At 35.4% G+C, this 26,664-nt stretch overlaps 1 protein-coding gene across 1 annotated transcript; it reads right to left on the bottom strand.

The window, feature by feature from the left end:
• Nucleotides 1-16,578: 16,578 nt before the first annotated feature.
• On the bottom strand, nt 16,579-16,911 carry LOC149849250 (general transcription and DNA repair factor IIH subunit TFB5-like). Its single transcript, XM_090013893.1, has 2 exons — nt 16,877-16,911; nt 16,579-16,756 (listed from the first exon to the last, which is right to left on the bottom strand). The coding sequence occupies exons 1-2, from the start codon at nt 16,909-16,911 to the stop codon at nt 16,579-16,581; spliced, it is 213 nt and encodes a 70-aa protein (XP_089870019.1).
• Between the last annotated feature and the right edge of the window lie 9,753 nt (nt 16,912-26,664).

The following is a 26,664-nucleotide window of genomic DNA, read 5'->3' as shown; positions in this document are numbered from 1 at the left end:
GAACTTTCACAAAATAGAATAGGACACTCTTTTCATCAACGCCCTTGCGTGCCAGGCCAAAGCATACTTCACCTGTGTGTTTGTATATGTATACTGAACATTGATGACACCACAGCATCACATTAACAGAAAGATGAAAACAGATGTTCTTTGGAAAATTTCTGTTCCTTAGATATACGTTCTAAAGAGAAGATCAAGCTCATAACAGCAGAATCCATCAGACTTTTATACAATGCTCTGGATGCCAACATTCTAAGGAAAATTTTACCCACAATGGTTAGGTAACAGGAGGATGGCTAACATGAAAGTAGAGGTCATGCGAATGCAGAGGACTTGATGGCATGAAAGGATAAGTTAAAATACATACCAATCAAATAAGCTTATAAACAAAACTGGTGACGAGTAATGAAAGCATACAACACTAATCAAGGATGCAACCAATATGTGTCTGGATGAAGACTCAAAACTGATAAAGAGTACCATGTACTGTAGAGCCAATGCCTTCTGAATGAGAGAAAATTCCTCAAAAAGCAGTGTGGGAGCAGACAGACAAGTGATCAAAAGCCTCAACTCAGTGGCACCGAGATTCTGCAGAAAATTTGGTATCACCAGTGCTAATCATTAAGCATATCCCAACAAGTTTCTGCTACAATTCCTGTTTGACAATCTTTTCATAAACCCCCTTTCCAGGATTGTTTTGCCTTGTAGAGTTACTATAAAGTGATGAACACATAGCAATGTGAAGAGGGCGAGAATTGATATAAATGTTGATAGCAATTGTAATGCAATAGCAGATCACTCTTAAACATTCAACCTCAACATGGTGTTTCGATCTCTCAGATCGATCTACCTTAATACAACGGCTAGGTGAGCCATTCTCAGCCACATATTGATTCGTAAGGAATCAATTTTTGCAAACCGATCTGAGCAGAGCAGTGTATTAGCTTGGAACCTTCTTTGGCTTTGTAGCGATTTCATTTTCACTTTCCACTGGACTGCATTTTTGAAAGTTTTGATGTTTCAAACTGCTGAATAACTTGATATCTGGATATCTGTTTGGCCCAAACATTAAAGATTCGAAGGAGCCAGAAGGAATCATCTCTAAGGTATTTAAACCCTTTTTGAACAGGAAGTACAGAGGTTGCTGCAAATCAGGAAGGGAATCACACAGGCAATCCATGTCAAACCAAATGTAAATGCTAAGTTCTAGAATCAGTGAATGGAAAAGGGAACAAAAATACGGAAGCCGACTCCATGGAAACTGGGGTGCAGGGTAAATCAAAATGATTGCAGCAAACAAAACTCTATGATGCAAAATTTTATACAATGGAGAAATATGAGAATCAGCGGTTTAAGATATTGAGACAAAATGTAACAACAACATTCAAACAAACCTACAATATGACGTGTTTTGCATTTTGGGCCTCATATTAACACTGCAGCCATTTCGACTTATGGTTTTAAAGTAGGTGCTTCTAATTAGAAGTTGCTGCAAATCCAATATACAGATCTTCATTATCACAGATTCGTTGATCCTTAGAACAATCAACTACCCGAACATAACTGGGCCCTAAAGCAAAAGGGGAGGGGTATAAAACTTTGACAGAACTTATGGTGCTGGAATGCAAAACCTAAAACCAGAATGAAAATCAGATATATGCCAGAATTGTCATGCATAGATTGATGATGTATCTAATCACCACAGGGCATGTGATGTCATTGGGACGCGATTTCAACGCAGATCTGAAGCTAGAAAGCTTGCAGATCTGCTATTTAATCAAACTACGATGTTGATTAACGAAACATTAAATAGACAATCAAATGGCAAGGGTTACAACACCGATAAAACAATGATCCTCAAGTAAATAGGAAACCGAGATCCATAGAAGACAATCCAGGTAAAGGGGAAATCCTAAGGATTAAGCAAATTGGAGAAAACAAATTTCTACAAATGGCAAGGATATGTAGGAACTTGAAGATTCCATTACTGTGGCATTGAAGTAAGTCGATTTGCTATAGGCGAACCGACGTTACCACGGATGCTTCAAATGGGGATATAACAGGAGAAAATAAGAATAAAAAAAATAAAAAAAAAATAAAAAAAAAAGTCGGAAGCAAGAGAGGACCCTTACCTTATTTGCAGGGGGCTCTGGAGGAAGGAAACCGGATGAAGGTCACGAGAGTGACAAGATGATGGATGGCTGACTCCCCAATGGCTTCGTATATCAGTAAAAGGGGGCGAAGGGGAACTTGTTTGCAAGAATCGCCCTCTTCTTGGCTTATTCGCGACAATCCAGAGGAAGGTTGGAATTCTTCGTGAAAGAGGGGTGAAAGTGGATCCGGAAGGGTTCTGTGCCTTTGTTGCTAAAGCTTAAATCAAATATGGCTAGAGTCAATCGAGCTCCTGCAGTTGCTTATAGAAATTGAATCTCCTTAATCCTGATTGTTGGGCTTCGACCAAAGAAGGAGCAATGGCTTCTAGGTGCCGCTGTAGTGTGGTGAACGTCCTTCCTCTTTAATCGGCTGAGAGATATTCAAGCTAACAGAAGATAGAAGGGGAAAAAGAGGAAGGAGGAAGAAAAAAATGCGAGAAGCGATGAAGGGGTGATAACGGATTGATGCGTGAAAGTGAAGGAAGGTGCGAGGGTGAGAGGCGGTCCTCGTTCCTCTGTGCATTCCCCTCTTTAAAGAAGAAGAGGAGCGTTCGAGAGGAAAAACTGTTGGAGATCAATGGAGGAGAACCTAGGTGGTTGGCGATCGAAGGTGAGAACGAGAGGAAGAGCATGCGGCCGTTGCCTCTTTCCTTAATTTCCAAAGAGGGGTTTCCTTTTAAATTTTTTTTTGAAAAGTGCTTTTAAAATGAGGTTTTTAGCAAAGTTCAACTCTTTCAAGCTTTAAAACCATTTGCTTTCCTTATATATTTTTTTTTGTGTTTTTTTTTTGGAATAAAGATCTAAGATTTTATGAGAAAACAAAGATTAAACACTAATCTTTTTTTTGTATTTTTCTAAGAAAATATTTACAAAAGTGTTTTTTCGAGAATTTTAGGCCCTTTTGGGGAAAATTCTTCAGAAGAATGGGTTTGGACCCAAGTTTTGAGAAAGTGTTCAAGTTTTGAAACTCAAATCGAGAAATACAGCATGATGGATCCAAACGGATGTCGGAGGGACAGTCTGAGCTAAAAAAAAACTATTTTTGGTATTTTCTGTAATTTTAATTTAAACGTTGGACAACGAGACTCAGATTTGGATCTTGACAATGGATCTGGATCCGAAATCAAGTCAGATATATAAAATGAATTTAATTTCAGTAAAACTTGAGAAATGAACTGAAATTTAGATTTAAAAATGACTCATTTGCTCAAAAAATGAATTTAGGATCAAGAAGGGAATATTTGAAAGATTTTGAAAAATTTGGGGTGTTCACAGATGCCCCTCTTTGCTGCTAAGCCGGTTGAAAGCCGAGCTTAGTGGCAAAGATAACACTCCAAATGTTGAAAATGTCCCAGTCAACAGATCTGAACTCGGTGTGGAAGAATTTGAAAGACATGATTTTCAGGTTTAAAACCTTGTCTTGAATGGTCCTGGGGGGACGAAATCCTCGACAATGATATGGTTGAGTACAAAATGAGGAAATCATGATGGGACTTTGGGCGAAGATCCCGAAATGATGAAAGATAAGAATTTTAATCAAGTTTTATGGGTGAGACAAGATCAGCTTTTCAGAATGACTGAGGTTTAGCCCTTAACCTGGATGGGACGAAGATATCTCGAGATAATCTGAATGAAGAAAGGGATATGAGTGGACCTTGATGGGACATTTTGGAAAATGCCTCGTGAGATGAAGCTCAAGTGGAAATCTTATCCTGGATGGATATACAAAGTATGGGTTCCTCGATGGGAAGAACCATGATGGGACTTGGAAGAAAACACTTCGTCAAAACGGGAAATCTCGTTGGAGCGAGACTTAGGTTTAACTGAAACCTGAAAAGGAAGATACCTCGTTAGCACGAGGTTCAGGCTTAACCCTTAACCTGAAGGGGACGACCAAATGGAATCCTCGAATGAAGAAACCATGATGGGACCTTCGGAGTTTGGATGAACAAATCCGAAAGGTGTTCACGAAAGGAGAAAATGGGGTTCCCTAAAGCTTTGAAAAAGGGATGAATTTGGGAGTCTCATTGCTGAGACTGAATCAGTTTTTTTAAAATTGATGACCACTCGCAGAAAATACAGGTTTTGACCCTTAACCTGAGTGGGAACAACCATACGGATTTCTCAAAACCGTGATGGGACATGAGAGATACTTCAACTGAATGAGACAACTTTTCCTCGAAGATATGAACAATGCTAGGTTGCATCAAAATGGATATTGAATATTTATTTCATTCTTGGAATATCTATAAAATTTTGCCAATAAGATAAATTTATAGTTGACTTCAACGCTTGAAAATGTGCACATGTGTGCAAAGATATTCCCTCTTTTACCCAAAGTATTTCCCCCAACGACGTTAACTTCTCGATCTTAAGAGTCAAATTCAAAATTTTAGCGCTGATGATTTTCTTCAAGGAAGCTATCTATTCCCTTGATATGAGAAGAAAAGAAATATTTTTAATTTTATAAAAGCAAGAGGTGAAAAGATATTGATAAAAGAATTTTGCATAAGGAAAGATGACTTCTGGCAATTTCGATAGTTTGATATCTGAGTGTTTTCTCATGATAATCTTTTTGCAATCTTTTTGAGTCATTGAACTTTTTTGGGCTTTTTACATCATCCTTTATTTTGGAGATGTCTTGACTTTTCTCTCTTTTTTGGGGAAGGGTACGTCCCAAACTCCTTCATCTTGGAGATGCTTCGATCATTCATTCATCTTAGGAATTACATTGATGGTATTGGCTCAAAAAGGTCTATTGATGATAGCAGAAATCAAATATCATTTAGTGTTTGTCGGTAGGTTCATCACACTCGCCTTCATCTCGACGATGATCTGAACTTTACTGGAAGGATCCTTCACAAACTCCTTCATCTCGGAGATGATCCAAATCTTCTTTGGCCCCAGGGGTCTGCTCGCATATTCGTCTTCATCTTGACAACAGTTGAGAGATCCCTTTTGCAGATATTTGATTGCAGCTTTAAAATGGAAGGATATGGATTAAGTGAATTCTTTTTGTAGCTCAGGATATTTCCACTGTCTGATTGCCAGAAAATTATCTTTAAACATGCGTCATAGCCATGATTAATATCAATTCGCTTCTGGCTCTTCAACGTTATTGAATATTTCTTTTGCCAATCATACCGAGGATATTTCTCTCATCCTTTTGGTTGATCAACAGGGAAAAGATATGAATTTTACCTCTTTTTCGCAAAATGTTTCACCTTTTTTGGAAAGGATACTAGAGGTAATCAGAGGTGATTCTTCTGTGTAGTAAGAATATTGGAATCAACAAATACTTTTAGCAAATTGGCAAATTTTTCATGACTTCTATGTGAAATACTTATTCAATATAGATTTTGATGCGACCTTTAGTTGCAATTTATGATTTTGGACATTCTGACCAGTAAAACTGGGACCTTTCATTTAACGACCAGCGAAGGAGCTGGAACCTTTCATTTAACGACCAGCGAAATAGCTGGGACATTTCATTTAACGACCAACGAAGGAGTTGAAACATTTTATTTAACGACCAACGAAGTAGCAGGGACATTTTATTTAACGACCAGCGAAGTAGCTGGGACATTTTTTTTAACGACCAACGAAGTAGCTGGGACATTTTTTTTAACGACCAGCGAAGTAGCTGGGACATTTCATTTAATCATTTAACGACCAGCGAAGTAGCTGGGACATTTCATTTAACGACCAGCGAAGTAGCTGGGACATTTCATTTAACGACCAGCGAAGTAGCTGGGACATTTCATTTAATCATTTAACGACCAACGAAGTAGCTCGGACATTTCATTTAACGACCAGCGAAGTAGCTGGGACATTTCATTTAATGACCAACGAAGTAGCTGGGACATTTCATTTAACGACCAGCGAAGTAGCTGGGACATTTCATTTAATCATTTAACGACCAGCGAAGTAGTTGGGACATTTCATTTAACGACCAACGAAGTAGCTGGGACATTTCATTTAACGACTAGCGAAGTAGCTGGGACATTTCATTTAACGACCAACGAAGTAGCTGGGACATTTCATTTAACGACCAACGAAGTAGCTGGGATATTTCATTTAATCATTTAACAACCAATGAAGTAGCTGGGACTTTTCATTTAATCATTTAATGACCAGCGAAGTAGCTGGGACTTTTCATTTAATCATTTAACGACCAGCGAAGTAGCTGGGACTTTTCATTTAATCATTTAACGACCAGCGAAGTAGCTGGGACTTTTCATTCATTTAATCATTTAATGACCAACGAAGTAGCTGGGACTTTTCATTTAATCATTTAACGACCAGCGAAGTAGCTGGGACTTTTCATTTAATCATTTAACAACCAACGAAGTAGCTGAGACTTTTCATTTAATCATTTAACGACCAACGAAGTAGCTGGGACTTTTCATTTAATCATGTAACGACCAACGAAGTAGCTGGGACTTTTCATTTAATCATTTAACGACCAGCGAAGTAGCTGGGACTTTTCATTTAATCATTTAACGAACAGCGAAGTAGCTGGGACTTTTCATTTAATCATTTAACGACCAACGAAGTAGCTGGGACTTTTCATTTAATCATTTAACGACCAACGAAGTAGCTGGGACTTTTCATTTAATCATTTAACGACCATCGAAGTAGCTGAGACTTTTCATTTAATGACCTGATTTAAGTTCGAAACTTTTGAAAGACAACCAGTACGAGGACTGAACTTGATCTTTAGATTTAAAAACTTTAGCAAAATAACCAGTGCGAGCATCAAGTTTTTCGAACTGAGAGTTGGGAAGGAGACCGACATTCTTAAGATATTTAGAGATTAAAGCAGGAATGATTGTCAGGGTTTCAGGATTATCCCTAAAGGGGAAATAGAAGATTTTATGAAGAGATAACCTGAGACTTGAATTGAGAAGGGATATGACAAGATTTAGAATTTATGATCTATGATTTAGATGGACCAGGTATGCGGTCCATATTTCAGGATTAAACCCTTATCCTGATGGGGAATATAGAAAGAATAAACTTTGAGAAGACAGAAGGATATAGAACTTTGAAAAAAAATGTAGAACATTTGAGGAAATTGATTTATTTTTGTAAAAAGAATTCTCACAGGTAGCATGGTTGCCCCTATGAGTGATCTCAGGATTATCCCTTATCCTGAATGGGAAAAAAATAGAATTTGAAGAGAAATTGATATAAATTTAGAAATCAATAAAGATCGATAAAACTTGTATTTGCAAAAAGAATTCTCATAGGTAGTATTGTTGCCCCTACGAGAGGTCTCAGGATTATCCCTTATCCTGAATGAGAACATGGAATAGATTTTAAGGAAATTTAATGAAGAGAAATCGATATAAATTTAGAAAATCAATAAAGACTGGCGAAACTTGTATTTACAAAAGAATCCTCATAGGTAGCGTTATTGCTCTTACGAGGGGTTTCAGGATTATCCCTTATCCTGAATGGGAAAAAGAATAGAATTTAAAGAGATTTAATGAAGGAAAATTGATATAAATCTAGAAAATCAACAAAGATTGACAAAACTTGTATTTACAAAAGAATCCTCATAGGTAGCGTTATTGCTCCTATAAGGGGTTTCAGGATTATCCCTTATCCTGAATGAGAACACCTCGGACAATAAGGGTCAGGTTTATCCCTTAACCTGAGCGGGAAAAGAATAAAAGAATACCTCATGGGAAAGAGGCATCAGGTTTATCCCTTAACCAGAAAGGGTACACCTCGGACAACGACGGTCAGGTTTATTCCTTAACCTGAGGGGGGGGGGGGGGAGAATACCTCATGGGAAAGAGGCATCAGGTTTATCCCTTAACCTGAAAGGGTAGAATAAAAAAATAAAAGAATACCTCATGGGAAAGAGGCATCAGGTTTATCCCTTAACCTGAAAGGGTATCACCTTGAACAACGAGGGTCAGGTTTATCCCCTTAATCTGAAAGGGTAATGTGAAAGAAATAGAATTTTGGGGAAAATTTAAAAGAGAAATTGATAAACATTTACAAAATCGAGAAGAATTGAAAAATTGTCTTTATAAAAGAATCCTCATAGGTAGCATTATTGCTCCTACGAGGGGTTTCAGGATTATCACTTATCCTAAATGGGAAACACCTCGGACAACGAGGGTCAGGTTTATCCCTTAACCTGAAAGGGTATAGATTTGATAAAGTATTAATAGAATTGAGGAAAAATTGATAAAACTTGATAAAATTGATGTAAACTTGATAAAAAATATGAATATAATAAATAAAACTGATAAAGATAGCAAAATTAGATGAAAATTTATAAGATTTGAGAAAAAATAAATTTTTCTGATCCTGCCTGCATATAGGATCTTTGAAAGGAAAATGTTTATTTAAAAGATAAGTGAGAAATCATTTTGGGGAAGAAAATCCACCGCAAGAAGAATGATCAACGCGAGATCTGATCCTTTAAAAAGAGGGAATCATCATGAAAGATCATCATGAGGTTTGATTTTAAAGATAGTGGTTCAAAACCAATTTTTTGAAAAAAAAAGAAAACCAACACGAGGGATGATTTTGAAGACAAATGGTTTTCAAAACCTAATTTGGAAAAGAAAAATTGACATGTTAGTTTATTTAAAAAGGATTAGATCAAAATATTTGAACTCTTGAAGACTTTTGCAGAAATTTTTGAGATTTTATGATTTTGAAATCCTCATAAGTAATATCATTTCTCTCATGATGGAGGAAAAAAAAAATTTGAAAATAGATGACAAGGATTTAAAATTTTTGAAAAATAGCAGGCAGGATCAAAAAAAGATTTGAAGAAATCAGAAGAAAAAGACAATACACCTGGGTTTTAAAAAAGGAATATTTGAATAGTATATACTCAGGGTTTTGAGAAATATAAGGAATATAAAATATCACAGATATACAAACAAGGATGCGCAAACAGCACTCCTTAGGGCTGACTCTAAATACAATATTTGAAATGGTTGATAGGACCTTAATCCTAACTCTAAGATTTAGATCATCTGATTCCAATCAAGGTATGCCGATATACTCAAGTCGAAGCTCGAAGTACGTGGCATATAAAGATATCTCTTCGGTTCTAAGGTAAAGGTTTCCCAACATCCTTGAGCACCTACCGATATACCTCGGACTATGGCCCTTAGGTACGTGGTAGGGGAGCGCGAACCCAAATAAGTGGTCCAGTCGTGAGGCTCTCTCCCGAACTATGGTTCAGTGAGACAGCCCAGCAGCGTGAAGACCGGGACAATATAGGTAGGGATGTTTTTAAAAATATGATCAACATGCAGATAAAACCAGAAAGATTTAATGCAAGTCCTAAAGAGATAGATTTAAATGAAAAGAAGCATACACTTGCATACATTGTTTACATTCAATCCCTAAAATTGAGAAGAGTTGCATTTCAGACCTAAGTCTAATGTGAACATGGAATAATCTCCTCAATATGGTCCTACCAAACCATACTTAGATCCTACATGCAATGATGTCAGCTTAGGACAGAGTCTAGGCTCCTAAGGTTTGCATGGAAATGAAGTTGACATTTATAGAATAAAGACTTAGAAAATATCAAAGCAAAGCAAAGGCACAAATTTGACCAGACGAAGATGAAGTCCCATCACGATCGCCAAAACTGTGATCATCGCAAAATTTTTCCTCTCTTGTGGTTTCTCTCTTTTCCTTTCTAATTCTTATTTCCTCCTTTTTGAAGGGAGAAAATAGAAGACAGAAAAAAAGAGAGAAGAGAAAGGAAAAGAAAGAGAAGAGAGATGAATTCTTTTGCGGGGTCTCACTTGACCTTGATTTAAAAATATTTAGCAAATAACTCACCTCCGTTTTGAAAATATTATGGGAAAATGGAGAGACGGGATTCGCTCTTCGGTACGAAGTTCGACCGTTCCTGGCGCCTTTACCAGGGGTAATCAAACCAAGGATCGAATTTATGCCTTTAGCTTTGCCTAAATATTATCTAAGAATTTATTCTAAATCTAAATGCACAAAGAATCATGCTTGTGTAATGCAGGGATGTATGTTCTTTTTGGAAAAATGATTTTAAAAAGATCTCCAAATGCTTGATAATGGAGTGAAGAAATGGTTTTTTGAATGGTAGAATCTAACTTAGGACTTGAGATAGATCAGAGAAGTTCTAAGTCTTTGAAATGATCAGAATTGGGAAAATAGCTCTTTTGAATTGGGAAAGAATGGTTTGAAGATGAGATAAAAAGGAAAAAGGAAAGAAATTCCAAAGTCAGAAAATAGACTTTGAACTTAGATTTAGGAGAAGAGATAAAACTTGTAATGAAATTTGAATCTAAAATTTGAAATCATGATGGTTTTGAGAAATCCAAATGGTATTTAGAAATAAAGTGGATTTAGGAAGTTCAGATGAGATCTGAAAATGAAATTGGATTTGAAATTTAGAGTTGGGAATGGAATTTGGATTTTGGATCCTAAATAGGATTGGATCCAAGATCTGGAATCCAAGATTTGAATCCAAGATAGAATTGGATTCCGAATCCTAAAAATGGATTTTGGATCTTAAAATGGATTTAGGATCTGAAATCTGAGATCCAAAGTGAAATTGAATTATGGATCCTAAAGTGGAATTGGATCTGAAGTCTGAGATCCAATATGAAAGTTGAATCTTGGATCCTAAAATGGATTTGGAGTTTTTAAATTCAGAAGATGAATCAAGAACTTCCAAGTTTGAATTGAACTTGGAAAATGAAATTTAGAATTTGAATCTTGAATATACAAATGAATTTCAAAGTCAATTTAGACTTTGAATTTAAAGTTTGAATTTGGAACCAGAAGATGAATCAAAAATTTCAAAGTTTAAATTGAACTTTGAATTTGATTGGAATTTTGAATATAAGATGAATTTTGGAATTTCAAAGTCAAATTGAACTTTGAAATCTGATTTGAATTGGAATTTTTGAATATAAAATTGAATTTTTGAAATCTCAAAGTCAAATTGGACTTTGAAATTGAAATCTAAATCTTTGAAATAAGATAGAAGAATGAATTGAAATAGGGATTGAAGAAGGATATTTGAGATCACTTGGATTTTGAAAAGAATTTCGAAAATATGATGCAATTCTATCCTAAATGATGAATGAATTTAAATTTTGAAATTGGATTTTGAAAATCGTATTTCATTCTTTACGTGAATTGAAATAAGGTTGAAAATATAATACATCCTTGACTATGGTCATTGAATGTATTATATAATAATCTATATTTAAATTCAGGTGAACAATAAAACATATTTTTGTGTTTTTATAGAGTTTAAAATGAAATTAACTCTCAATATACCCTGACTATGGCCATTGGTATATATTTTGAGCCAATTTTAAGTTAAACTCTAATAAAAGAAGGAAATATTTGAAAATATGATGATTTTTGAAAAGGATCCAGTGTGGATCCAATGTTATTTTATAAAAGATAAAAATCCTAAGTTTTGTTTACATCCTGACTATGGCCATTGATGTAAATCATCAACTTAGGATTAATTACCTCTTACGAAATGGTGCATGTGTCATTTGTGTTTCACCATTGTGAGAATTTGGGAAATAAAAGACAAAAAGTATGAAAATAAGCAATTTATGACATTTACAATGCTCATACATTCTATCTAAACAGGAAATGTAGATTCTCATTAAGGATCTAGCTATTTTATCATGGATATGACTTCTGAGGGGATGGAAAACATCTAAAAAAGAAAAGAGAAATCTATAATTCTGCCAAACAGGGTTAACAATTTATGATATTTACAAGGCATAGAAATATAGAAGAAAATCATGCTGAAAGTGATATACACATGATCACTATTAATGAAAAGATGCCTATGCTATATATAATACATAGTGAAGATGTGATGTAGATGATGGATATTAAAATATGCATGTGTCATGCTAAGCTGGTGTATATTATGATACGCATGGTAATGCTAAATCATATTAGGCAAATACAAAGGACTAAATGTATGCTAAGGCTGATGCTAACATATGTTACAACATGCTGAAAATGTCAATGTGTATATTTGATGGGAAAACATTAAGAAAATGTTAAGGATTGATAAAATATCTACTATGATGATCAACAATCAAAAGGGGATTGAAAATTATTTTTCCACAGTAAGCAAAGCACAACAATATTCAGAGGTACTAAGCAGCCAACTCAATATGCCCATATGATCTGAAGTGATAGAAGCCACCAAGCTACAACAAACCCAATCAGCTTCACAAATATATGCCAAAATGCTTGATGAACAAAGTAAAGCCCTGAACTAAACTTAGTCTACGAGAGTTACTACAGATGAACCACCACACATGGAAATAAATAATCCATTTACCATTTCTGGTACACTTCCATGGAGAGTAGGCAATAACCAACCAAAACAAAAACATTGACCCAGCAATACAACTACCAATCGTTGTCTTTGAAAATCTAGCATGCAATGTATCTGCTCATAAATCCCTGATCTGGACTGATCATCTATGAGATTTCTGCACAACAAAGAATAGTCTTCAATTCAAGCACCACTGCTGAACATTTTTGTGGCATGGAGTAAGCAATCTTCAGGAACCGGTAATTTATGAATGTGGGATAGTGAGCTGAATGCTGAAGTGTTATTGAAAGTATGATGTTATATTATATGGAATACAACAACTGATGGCAGGTGAGAGATATGCTACAGAACTTTCACAAAATAGAATAGGACACTCTTTTCATCAACGCCCTTGCGTGCCAGGCCAAAGCATACTTCACCTGTGTGTTTGTATATGTATACTTAACATTGATGACACCACAACATCACATTAACAGAAAGATGAAAACAGATGTTCTTTGGAAAATTTCTGTTCCTTAGATATACGTTCTAAAGAGAAGATCAAGCTCATAACAGCAGAATCCATCAGACTTTTATACAATGCTCTGGATGCCAACATTCTAAGGAAAATTTTACCCACAATGGTTAGGTAACAGGAGGATGGCTAACATGAAAGTAGAGGTCATGCGAATGCAGAGGACTTGATGGCATGAAAGGATAAGTTAAAATACATACCAATCAAATAAGCTTATAAACAAAACTGGTGACGAGTAATGAAAGCATACAACACTAATCAAGGATGCAACCAATATGTGTCTGGATGAAGACTCAAAACTGATAAAGAGTACCATGTACTATAGAGCCAATGCCTTCTGAATGAGAGAAAATTCCTCAAAAAGCAGTGTGGGAGCAGACAGACAAGTGATCAAAAGCCTCAACTCAGTGGCACCGAGATTCTGCAGAAAATTTGGTATCACCAGTGCTAATCATTAAGCATATCCCAACAAGTTTCTGCTACAATTCCTGTTTGACAATCTTTTCATAAACCCCCTTTCCAGGATTGTTTTGCCTTGTAGAGTTACTATAAAGTGATGAACACATAGCAATGTGAAGAGGGCGAGAATTGATATAAATGTTGATAGCAATTGTAATGCAATAGCAGATCACTCTTAAACATTCAACCTCAACATGGTGTTTCGATCTCTCAGATCGATCTACCTTAATACAACGGCTAGGTGAGCCATTCTCAGCCACATATTGATTCGTAAGGAATCAATTTTTGCAAACCGATCTGAGCAGAGCAGTGTATTAGCTTGGAACCTTCTTTGGCTTTGTAGCGATTTCATTTTCACTTTCCACTGGACTGCATTTTTGAAAGTTTTGATGTTTCAAACTGCTGAATAACTTGATATCTGGATATCTGTTTGGCCCAAACATTAAAGATTCGAAGGAGCCAGAAGGAATCACCTCTAAGGTATTTAAACCCTTTTTGAACAGGAAGTACAGAGGTTGCTGCAAATCAGGAAGGGAATCACACAGGCAATCCATGTCAAACCAAATGTAAATGCTAAGTTCTAGAATCAGTGAATGGAAAAGGGAACAAAAATACGGAAGCCGACTCCATGGAAACTGGGGTGCAGGGTAAATCAAAATGATTGCAGCAAACAAAACTCTATGATGCAAAATTTTATACAATGGAGAAATATGAGAATCAGCGGTTTAAGATATTGAGACAAAATGTAACAACAACATTCAAACAAACCTACAATATGACGTGTTTTGCATTTTGGGCCTCATATTAACACTGCAGCCATTTCGACTTATGGTTTTAAAGTAGGTGCTTCTAATTAGAAGTTGCTGCAAATCCAATATACAGATCTTCATTATCACAGATTCGTTGATCCTTAGAACAATCAACTACCCGAACATAACTGGGCCCTAAAGCAAAAGGGGAGGGGTATAAAACTTTGACAGAACTTATGGTGCTGGAATGCAAAACCTAAAACCAGAATGAAAATCAGATATATGCCAGAATTGTCATGCATAGACTGATGATGTATCTAATCACCACAGGGCATGTGATGTCATTGGGACGCGATTTCAACGCAGATCTGAAGCTAGAAAGCTTGCAGATCTGCTATTTAATCAAACTACGATGTTGTTTAACGAAGCATTAAATAGACAATCAAATGGCAAGGGTTACAACACCGATAAAACAATGATCCTTAAGTAAACAGGAAACCGAGATCCATAGAAGACAATCCAGGTAAAGGGGAAATCCTAAGGATTAAGCAAATTGGAGAAAACAAATTTCTACAAATGGCAAGGATATGTAGGAACTTGAAGATTCCATTACTGTGGCATTGAAGTAAGTCGATTTGCTATAGGCGAACCGACGTTACCACGGATGCTTCAAATGGGGATATAACAGGAGAAAATAAGAATAAAAAAAAAAAAAAAAAGTCGGAAGCAAGAGAGAAGGACCCTTACCTTATTTGCAGGGGGCTCTGGAGGAAGGAAACCGGATGAAGGTCACGAGAGTGACAAGATGATGGATGGCTGACTCCCCAATGGCTTCGTATATCAGGAAAAGGGGGCGAAGGGGAACTTGTTTGCAAGAATCGCCCTCTTCTTGGCTTATTCGCGACAATCCAGAGGAAGGTTGGAATTCTTTGTGAAAGAGGGGTGAAAGTGGATCTGGAAGGGTTCTGTGCCTTTGTTGCTAAAGCTTAATCCAAATATGGCTAGAGTCAATCGAGCTCCTGCAGTTGCTTATAGAAATTGAATCTCCTTAATCCTGATTGTTGGGCTTCGACCGAAGAAGGAGCAATGGCTTCTAGGTGCCGCTGTAGTGTGGTGAACGTCCTTCCTCTTTAATCGGCTGAGAGATATTCAAGTTAAGAGAAGATAGAAGGGGAAGAAGAGGAAGGAGGAAGAGAAAAATGCGAGAAGCGATGAAGGGGTGATAACGGATTGATGCGTGAAAGTGAAGGAAGGTGCGAGGGTGAGAGGCGGTCCTCATTCCTCTGTGCATTCCCCTCTTTAAAGAAGAAGAGGAGCGTTCGAGAGGAAAAACTGTTGGAGATCAATGGAGGAGAACCCAGGTGGTTGGCGATCGAAGGTGAGAACGAGAGGAAGAGCATGCGGCCGTTGCCTCTTTCCTTAATTTCCAAAGATGGGTTTCCTTTTAATTTTTTTTTTGAAAAATGGTTTTAAAATGAGGTTTTTAGCAAAGTTTAACTCTTTCAAGCTTTTAAACCATTTGCTTTCCTTATATTTTTTCATTTTTTTTTATTTTTGTGTTATTATTTTTATTATTTTTATTTTTTTGTATTTTTGGAATAAAGATCTAAGATTTTATGAGAAAACAAAGATTAAACACTAATCTTTTTTTGTATTTTTCTGAGAAAATATTTACAAAAGTGTTTTTCCGAGAATTTTAGGCCATTTTGGGGAAAAATTTTCAGAAGAATGGGTTTGGATCCAAGTTTTGTAAAAGTGTTCGAGTTTTGAAACTCGAATCGAGAAATACAGCATGATGGATCAAAACGGATGTCGAAGGGACTGTCCGAGCTAAAAAAAAACTATTTTTGGTATTTTATGTAATTTTAATTTAAAAGTTGGACAACGAGACTCAGATTTGGATCTTGACAATGGATCTGGATCTGAAATCAAGTCAGATATATAAAATGAATTTAATTTCAGTAAAACTTGAGAAATGAACTGGAATTTAGATTTAAAAATGACTCATTTGCTTAAAAAATGAATTTAGGGTCAAGAAGGGAATATTTGAAAGATTTTGAAAAATTTGGGGTGTTCACAATGTCCCAAAGTAGGTCAAGGGAAGAAGAGTTTTTCAGTAAGTACTTAAGTCACAGTTGATTTCTTCGCAAATAAATTATTTCCCTTCATAATGTGGAATCCAATAGCGAAGCAGAATCTCATAAACTTGCTACCTATGCAACTACTTGCTATTATTGAAAGAAGATAAAACAAATGGTAGTTTTCAAAAAAAATAAATAAATCCAGGTGCACATTGTGACCACCTGTTGTTGAAAATGGAGGATAGGGTCGCTAAACAAGAGGCCAAATTAGTTAAGCTGGTTTGTCATATATACTCTCTTCTCTAAACTGATTGATTTGTCTGTGAATCTTCTCAGACACAGTGGGTTGCACAAACACGTGTGTGTCGTCTAAGATCTGCAAAATAAACTTTTGGGAAGGTGGCAGCGAATTGTTCATGCTCACGATAAACTGTAGCATGGGTATGTCACTGCAAAATTATTGAGCGGACTTGAGATGCGGCTATTTATGTATGTGGGAAGAAAAAAACATTATACACAAAGTCAGAAAATAAGAAGTTTTGATTACAAGACAGTTTGACAAAACTTACCAAGAAATAAACAAGCCTTTGGTAGCGTTCACCATCTTGGATTGTGTGTATCTGCTTATAGAGAATTTGAATGTCATCTGAAAGCCTGATCGACCAGATATGCCAGAAAGGACTCAAGTTATAAAAAATTCAAATTCTAGGGTGCATGCGCATGCGCGCTCACATACACACACATTTTGTTGTATAGATCAAAGGTTTGATTTAATCAACTAGAAACTAGCTTATTGACAAAAGCATTTACAGAAAGGCATGCAAAGAAAAACTACCTATTCTACAACGTGTCCCCATAATGATAATTGTGTTAAAATTACATGTATTTGAATATCCGACAAGGGTATTTTAGTCTTTTCATATTTAGAATAGTCCACTAGAGACTAAAATGTAATTTTTTATTTTCTTTTATTTTTTCTATTTTTATTCTTTTGCTGTCAGATTTTTGACTGTTGGGGGACCAGTCCAACGTCTGTTGGACTGCCTCCCATTCACTACGTGAGGCTCTATAAATAGGGTCTCACTTCTCTCTTTAAAGTAATGCTCTTAGAAGCATTTTGGTGTTTTTTAGCTCTCTCTATTCCTATAGGCTTTTATGCCTTTCTTGCTCTTTTTTATTTGATCTCTTTTGAGATTGTAATTGGTCCATTAGAGACCACGATTAGTGTCTTTGTATAATCCCCTTGTTGGCATTATATTTTTCACTCTTGTTTCATTTCATGGTATCAGAGCTTGGCTCTTAAAAGAAGGTGGATCATGTGACTACTTCTCACGTAGAAATGCTCTTCGATCTTAGGTCATTCTCTAATTCCTCTACTCAAAATTCAAGTATTCGTTGTGGGAGAAAGAGAGTCGGCTATAGTCATCACCTACAAACTCAATGAAAACAACTACTTGATGTGGGTGATGACAATGGAGAATCACATCTAAGGGTAAAAAATTATGGAGTCTTGTTAGTGGTTCTACTATCAAACTACAACTCAAATTGACTAGATGAGAAGGAGATCAAGTCAAAGCCTTGTCTGAAGAAGAAAATGAAAAAACCTTACAAGAATATCAAAATAAAATTGAAGATTGAGAGGCAAGCAATGCTCAAATACTCTCATGGTTTATAAATACCATGAATTTTAAAATCGCCACCAATATCATCAAGTTCAAGAAAGCATGTGATGCATGAAGCTTTCTAAGAAGTACCTTTATCCAAAAGGATATGGCTAGACTTTATTATCTCCAAGACAAGGTATATAATTCAAAACAAGGAGATAAAAGTGTAAATGATTTTTATGGTATTTTATCTCTTATTTGGGATGAATTAGTCATGTTGGAACCAAAATGGAAAGGTTCGGCTATTGAAATGAAAAGATCCCAAATTGAAAGAGAAAATCTTTTTTGTTGCCTTCATGACCTACGACAAAAATTTGAGCAAGTAAGATCTTCTCACTGCTCTCACATTTTTCTCTCTTCTCTCGCTTTCTTTTGGACGTGACCTACTCATCCATAGAGGCCAGATTGTCTCTCTCCAAGGGCCCAAGCCCTTCACCAGCCTTGACTCTAAAAGCAAAATGATACCGCACCGTCGGAACCCATGTTGTGTGTGCCATCAATCGTGGTTCTACTAATTTGCCTCTATCCTCGGTGTCTCTCAGGTATCTCAGACCTCCCTAATGGTATTCCATCTCTTTGGAGTACCCTATATCCTTGCCATACATTGTTGAGTTGTAGGAACTCATATTGATCCAGAAAAAAAACAAAACTATGTGCCTAAAATTTGGGTCATAACAAATGGTATCAGAGCAAAGCCTAGAGGATTTCAATTAGTATCGTAACATTTGAGACCCAGATTTAGGCATGAAAAGCGAGATCCAACCATCTAAGAGTGAATCCATAGCCGACATACCCTGTCTCAGTTGAGTGCTCTAGACACCTCAATGTGGTATGGTTGGTGTGACCTAAAAAGGAGTTTATTTGCCCTGAGAGTTTTGGTATAGATTCTACACACCTTGAGCATCGATTTAGAATATGATTTTACTCAAATCAGAGTCGTATTGACCCTGGTAGGCCCCTCCCAAGTCGGCACCAGATTTCTGGAGGGAGAATGGATTTCAATTCAAGATCAGACGCTTGCTCAACTTCCAAAAATTGTGGTCGGGTGAGTTTGCATCAAAAAATCCCCAAAAAATAAGTTTCTATCTCCCTCACTTGTTGAGAATCTGCTTTCAAAAAATCTCGCCCATATATGCCCTAGTTTGCCCTGCAAAATTCCAATACCAAGACCCAGTCCGATCTAGCACTTGGACCTATGTTGAGAAACTCTGTTTTGATGTCACATAATATGATACACTGTCTTATTTGATTTCATATGATATGATAATATGTCTTCTTGAAAAATGTTATATTATGACTGGATATGTTTTGCCATATATCTAACGAGTATTTGATGAAAGGATATCTCACTCAAAAAGGATGGAGACCTCCTATTCAAGTACAACTATGGTGCAATCATACTCCTTGAGGAAAAAGCTTGTTGAGCCATGCATTTCTAAAGACCATCTAAAGAGATTGGCTACCTCAAGTTGAAGATTTTTTTCTTCTTTAGAGTCATATGTAACAGAACCTTCAGAAGCATGCATATTGCATATTACATACTCATTCATAAAAGCTATTTCATAAAAGTATATGATAGTTTCAAAAAGCTCCTTTTTTTGAAAACCAATAATTGTACCTTCTTACAAACCTTTATGGAAAAGGTATTTTGACATGATATAATTCATGATTTCAAAAAGCAATAATTGTACCTTCTATCATATACAAGACAACTTGAAAAGTAATGATTTCAAAAGTAGGAAAAAGACAAAACATGGAAATCGGCTACACAAAGAAAAACAAATATAATACTTGTTGAAAAGACTCTAGTTACCTTTTTAAAGAAATGATTTCAAATGTGTAGGAAAAAGACAAAACATGGAAATCGGCTACACAAAGAAAAACAAATATAATACTTGTTGAAAAGACTCTAGTTACCTTTTTAAAGAAATGATTTCAAATGTGTAGGAAAAAGACAAAACATGAAAATCGGCTACACAAAGAAAAACAAATATAATACTTGTTGAAAAGACTCTAGTTACCTTTTTACAAACCCATAGAATGTCGACTTACTTGAAGTCATCATTCTCTTTGTATAAGCATTAAATACCTCCTGTAAGAAATCCTTGTTAATATCCTTCTCAAGAATGTCGACTTGTTTAAAGTCTTCATTATCTTTGTAGACATTGAAAAACACATCATAAAGAAAACTCTTGATATGACTATGTACAAATAAATATCTCAAAGCATTTATTGTACTTACACTCATTTAAAGTAAAGAAGTACTTATGTACAACAAATCATTAATTAGGATAAAGACAAAACTACATGACAGCCTACAATCCAACGTTCAATGTACTATTGTAAGAAATAAACTTTTTACATAAAATATATATTACCTAAAATATTACAACGACTATTGTACCCTATATTTTACTTTTTTGGAAAGAAGACTTTCTCGAATTTCTCTAAAGATTTTTTTTGAAATGACATGACATTTCACATCTCAAAAAGACTAGGATTTCAAAAAAGTAACGACTACTTTTTAAGCTATATAAACACACTCAAATAAACTATTCAGACAAGGAATGGACATGTGAGCTTACAACGAGAAAAATTCCTATTCGATATCTGAAAGAGAGACTAGAAAAAGAAAGAGAAAAAGTCAAGAATAGCTCTTTGACAAAAAGTATCTTCTAAGTGAAAAGAACAGAACATTCTGAGAATCCTTCATTCGTTCATTCATATCATTTTAAAGGTTCTATAGGAAGTATTGTAACTTTCTGTTATTCACTGTATTCCTTCTTTGTTGAAAGAAGTAGACCTCTGAGAAAGAGGGTGTCGCCCTTCTCTGTTGAGAGAAGAAGACCTCTGTGAAAGAGGGTGTTGTCCTTCTCTGTTGAGAGAAGAAGACCTCTGTGGAAGAGGGTGTGCCCCTTCTTTGTTGAGAGAAGAAGACCTCTGAGGAAGAGGGTGTTGTACTATTTATCCGGTGACTCGGATGTTATAGTAGAAAGCTCAAGTGGTTTGCTTGGGGACTGAATGTAGGTCAGGGTTTTGATCGAACCAGTATAATTTCTGTGTTTATGTGTTGTGCCTTTATTGCATTATATTTTTAATTAATCGATCTATATACTATTTCACTATTCACCCCCCCTCTAGTGGAATTTCATTTGGTATCAGAGCAGGTTTGCTGGTTTCGACATAACAAGTCTTCCAGCACAAATGGCATCTACCTCTTATGCTCGTGATATTGAAGGTCAACACGCATCTCGTCCTCCTTTCTTCAACGGCTCCAACTATGGATACTGGAAGTGCATAATGACTATATTTCTCAAATCCATAGATTTTGCTATATGGAAAATTGTTGAGCATCCATACACATCTCCATCCGCAGACTATAACTTATGGTCTAATGAAGAAAAGAAAATGGCAAACCTAAACGCAAAGGCTATGAATGCCTTATATTGTGCCATTGATCAGAATGAATTCAATAGAATATCTATATGTGAATCTGCATATGATATTTGGCATTCTTTGGAGGTTATTCATTAAGGAACCAACAAAGTGAAAGAAGCCAAAATCTCATCTCTTGTCAGAAAATATGAGTTGTTCAAAATGAACAAAGATGAACCCATCACAGAGATGTTCACCAGATTCACCAACGATCTGAAATCTCTGGGTGTAACCCACTCTCAGACAGAAAAGGTGAAGAAAATCTTGAGATCTCTCACAACTGATTGGGAGAAAAAGACTACTGCTATTGAAGAAGCTCAAGATTTGTCCAAGCTTACCCTGGACGATTTAATAGGCAATTTTATGGCCTATGAAGTCTACATGAAGGAAAGAAGGGAAGAGGAACATCCTTTAAAGAAAACTCTAGCCTTCCCAGCCCTATCTGAGGATGAGGACTCAGAAAAAGAAACTAAGATTGCGCTACTCACCAGAAAATTCCAGCGCTTTATGAGAAGGAACCGACTTCCAAATAAGCACAAAGAAAGAAAAGACCCAAAGGAAGATTCTATGTGCTACCAGTGTAATAAGCCAGGTCACTTAAGACGTGACTGTCCTCTTCTTAAAAGAAAATCCAAGACTAAGGAACCAAAGAAAAGGTTCTTCAAGAAAAAGGCTCTGCATGTTTAATGGGATGATTCAGAACCATCCACAAGTGAAGAGTCAAATGATGATGAAGCAGAAACCGCCAACATGTGCTTCATGGCAGAAAGCTCTGTAAGTGAATCCCTTGATTTCTCCTTTGAAGAACTTCAAAATGCTTTTCAGGAACTTTTTGAAGAATCAAGGAAAACGATTCTCAAAAATAGACATTTGAAATCTGAGAATCTAGAGCTCACTCTGAAAAATGAAAAACTCAGTATTGAAAATTCTGAGTTACAAAAGAAAAATCTTCTTATTACTTCTGAAATCTCTTCTACTAGCTCCAAGACTAAAAATCTACAAGTAGAAATTTCAGAATTAAAAAGTAAAACTGAGAACCTTATGAAAACGGTTTTCAAGTTTATTAAAGGAAAAGAGAACTCGGATAAACTCCTATCCTCTCAAAAAATCTCTTTCTACAAGAATGGTATTGGCTACTCTCATTTCAACAAGCCTTCTTGTATGAATCAAAAAGACCACTTTTGTGAAAGGTTCTTCTGAACCTAAAAAGAGTATTATAATTTTAACTTCTTGAACTCCTCTAGAGCTGTAGACAAACCCAAATCTAAATAGATATGGGTTCCAAAGTCTAACAAAAAGGGACCCGACTGGGTACCAAAAAGAAGTTTTACTTAATGTTTTGCAGGCTCCAAACAAGAAGAACAGATGGATACTAGACAGTGGATGTTCAAAACACATGACTGGACATCCAAACCTTTTTGCTGTTCTTCACCATAAAGAAGGAGGAACCGTCACCTTTGGAGATAACAACAAAGGTTTGATAATTGGTATTGGTAATGTTGGCAATATAGATAAACCTCTTATCAAAGACGTTCTCCTGGTTAAAGGCTTAAAACATAACCTTCTAAGTATTAGTCAAATGTGTGACACAGGTTATAATGTTAGCTTTAATCATGATGCTTGTCTTATAGCAGACACCAACGAGAATATCATCTTAAAAGGTATAAGAAGAAATAATATATATGAACTATACCTAGAAAACATCACTGAACATTGCCTTATAGCTAATAATGACACTCAACATTTATGGCACATGAGAATGGGTCATGTCAACTCCAAATACATGTCTAAATTAGCTAAAGATAAGTTAGTACGTGGGTTACCCAAAATATCTTTTAAAAAGGATTATTTTTGTGATGCATGTCAATTAGGAAAACTGTCTAAATCATCTTTCAAATCAAAAAATATCATTTCAAGTAAAAGACCTTTAGAGCTTCTCCACCTGGATCTTTTTGGTCCTTCTAGAGTAGCTAGTCTGAATCATAATAAATATGCTTTTGTCATTGTAGATGATTACTCACGATTTACTTGGGTAATATTTTTGAAAAACAAAAGTGATACGTTTTGTCAATTTGAAATTTTATGTAAAAAATTACAAAATGAAAAATCTTGTTCTATTGTTAAAATCCGTAGTGACCATGGAGGAGAATTTGAAAATGAACTTTTTGTAAATTTTTGTAACTTGCATGGTATTTCTCATAACTTTGCCTTTCCTAGAGCTGCACCTCAAAATGGTGTAGTAGAAAGAAAGAATAGAACCCTTCAGGAATCTGCTAGAACTATGCTCCAACACAATAATCTTGCTAAATCTTTTTGGGCAGAAGCTGTTAATACTGCATGCTATATAACAAATAGAGTTCTCATTAGACCCTTATTAAATAAAACTCCCTATGAATTATTCTATGACAGAACTCCAAGAATAGACTATTTTAAAGTCTTTGGATGTAAATGCTTTATCCTAAACACAAAAGATAGCCAAGATAAATTTGATGCTAAATCTATTGAAGGCATATTTTTAGGATATTCAAGTCATAGTAAAGCATACAGAGTTTTCAATAAGAGTTCTAATACTATTGAAGAATCTATGCATGTTAGTTTCTGTGAATCTATTGATCAATCTGTTCATAAGCAAACTAACGATGATGATGTTGAAAGTATATATTTATTTTTAAATAACACAGCTAAGTCTAATGAAGATGATCATCAAAGAACATTTGCCGAAATCAGAGATCATCCTTAAAAGCAGATTTTGGGAGACTTGACAAAGGGGGTTCAAACTAGAGCTCAGCTAGAACGGATTGCAAACATGGCATTCATTTCTCAACTTGAACCGAAGAAGATTGATGAGGCCATCATCGATGAGTTTTGGATGTTAGCCATGACTGAAGAACTGAATCAATTCCAAAGAAATGATGTTTGGGATCTTGTACCAAGACCAAAGGATCATCAGATCATTGGGACAAGATGGATCTTCAGAAACAAGCTAGATGAAACAGGTAATGTTATAAGAAACAAGGCAAGACTAGTAGCTCAAGGATACAACCAGGAGGAAGGTATTGATTTTGCTGAAACATTTGCTCCTGTTGCTAGACTTGAATCTATTAGGATGTTTTTAGCATATGCAAGCTATATGGATTTTAAACTATATCAAATGGATGTTAAAAGTGCTTTTCTAAATGGTTTTATAAATGAAGAAGTTTATGTAAAACAACCTCCAGGATTTGAAAATGAACAATATCCAGATCATGTCTTCAAACTAAAACGTGCTTTATATGGTTTAAAACAAGCACCTCGTGCTTGGTATGACAGACTCAAAACCTTTTTAGTAAAAACTGGTTTTTCTGTAGGCAAAGCAGACTCTACTTTATTTGTAAAAATAGTGAATAATCATACCCTAATTGTTCAAATATATGTGGACGATATCATCTTTGGATCTACTAACAGCACACTCTGTGAAGAATTTTCTAAGTTCATGCAGAAAGAATTTAAAATGAGTATGATGGGAGAACTCACCTACTTTCTTGGACTGCATATTATGCAAACCAAGGATGGAGTTTTCATCAATCAATCTAAATATGCTCGTGAACTTCTGAAGAGGTTCAACATGCACTCAACTGCTTCAAAAACCACTCCTATGAGCACAACCACTGTTTTGGACAAAGATGAAGATGGTAAGTCTGTTGATACAAAGGTATACCGAGGTATGATAGGATCACTTCTGTATTTAATTGCTAGCCGTCCAGATATTATGTTCAGTGTTTGCTTGTGTGCTAGATTTCAGTCAAATCCAAAAGAATCACATCTTAAAACTGTAAAAAGAATAATGAGATATTTAAAAGACATAGTTGATTTTGGATTATTCTATTCAAAATCCTCTACATTTGATCTAATCTCATACAGCGATGCTGACTTTGCTGGAAGTAAATCTGACAGAAAAAGCACAAGTGGAACATGTCATATGCTAGGGCACTCACTAGTTTCATGGTTCAGTAAGAAACAAAACTGTGTATCCTTATCAACTACTGAAACTGAATACATTGCTGCTAGCCTAGCTTGTACACAAGTTATCTGGATGAAACAAACTTTGAAAGATTTTGGTTTAAATTTTGAAAATACAACTATTTTCTGTGATAATACTTGCGCTATAAACCTATCTAAAAATCCTATTTTACACTCACAAACTAAGCATATTCAAATAAGACACCACTTCTTAAGAGAACAAGTCTTAAACAACATAATTAAACTCAAATTCATACCCACTAATCAATAGTTAGCAGACATCTTTACTAAACCATTAAAACATGAAGACTTTACACAAATTCGAAGAGATTTAGGAATATGCAAACTAAGTGACTTATAATTAATCTCACCTACTAAGACTAAAACATCTTATAAGTTCTATTAAAATTTATTTGGTTTCATTCTTATCGATTTCTCATATTTATGTTTTTAAAAAAGGTCAAACTATGTCTCTATATTCACGTATACTCTAAACACTTATAAAAACACATTCATCATGACACATTCTTTATGTCTTTTAACGTGTCATCTTTCAAGTACACATCTTTAATGACTCCTTGTCCTATTTCCTTTCACTCATATCCATAAGAACTAATTATATTAAGTAAAAGCTATCATGACATTGTTCACATCACTCATCTCATAACACCTTTTATTACTTTTTGTCTTCTAGTGAAAACCTCTCTTACGATAAGCTAGCCTATCTTCAAACATGATATTATATTCCTCACTTATTCTATTTTTCATATTCATGCAATATACTCTCTTTCATGAACTTTCCTCCTAAAAATACACTTCACTAAAATCTTCATACCTTCTATAAAAAATTTGAGTGATTATCCCTCCTATTTTTTTTTACCACCTTTTAAGTTGTTATATTTCACGTAAATTTTTTTTACTATATCATCTATTATATCATTGCTTAAGAACAATCAACTATCGTCCTTTCACTTTTCACACCCTTTATGAAAAAATATTATAAAATCTCCTTTTTGACAACTTACACTTTTCTTCCCTCTCTCTCTCTCTCTATCTCATACGAAGTGACTCTCCATCCGTGACCATGACCTCCTCATATATTTTATATCTCTCTCTCCAATCGAGATTCTTTAAAACCATGTCCTTTAGAAAAACTTTATTTCACGTCTAACTCCACTTTATGTCTAACATCAAGTGATTGTTGTCCTTTATAACTATTCACACTCCTTCCACGCATACCAAAAATATAGTCTTCTTAA

This window comes from Nuphar pumila, chromosome 1 (genome assembly GCF_984573655.1).
Source record: "Nuphar pumila chromosome 1, dmNupPumi1.hap1.1, whole genome shotgun sequence".
Lineage (NCBI taxonomy): Eukaryota > Viridiplantae > Streptophyta > Magnoliopsida > Nymphaeales > Nymphaeaceae > Nuphar > Nuphar pumila.
This window is presented reverse-complemented; position numbering and strand designations above follow the sequence as displayed.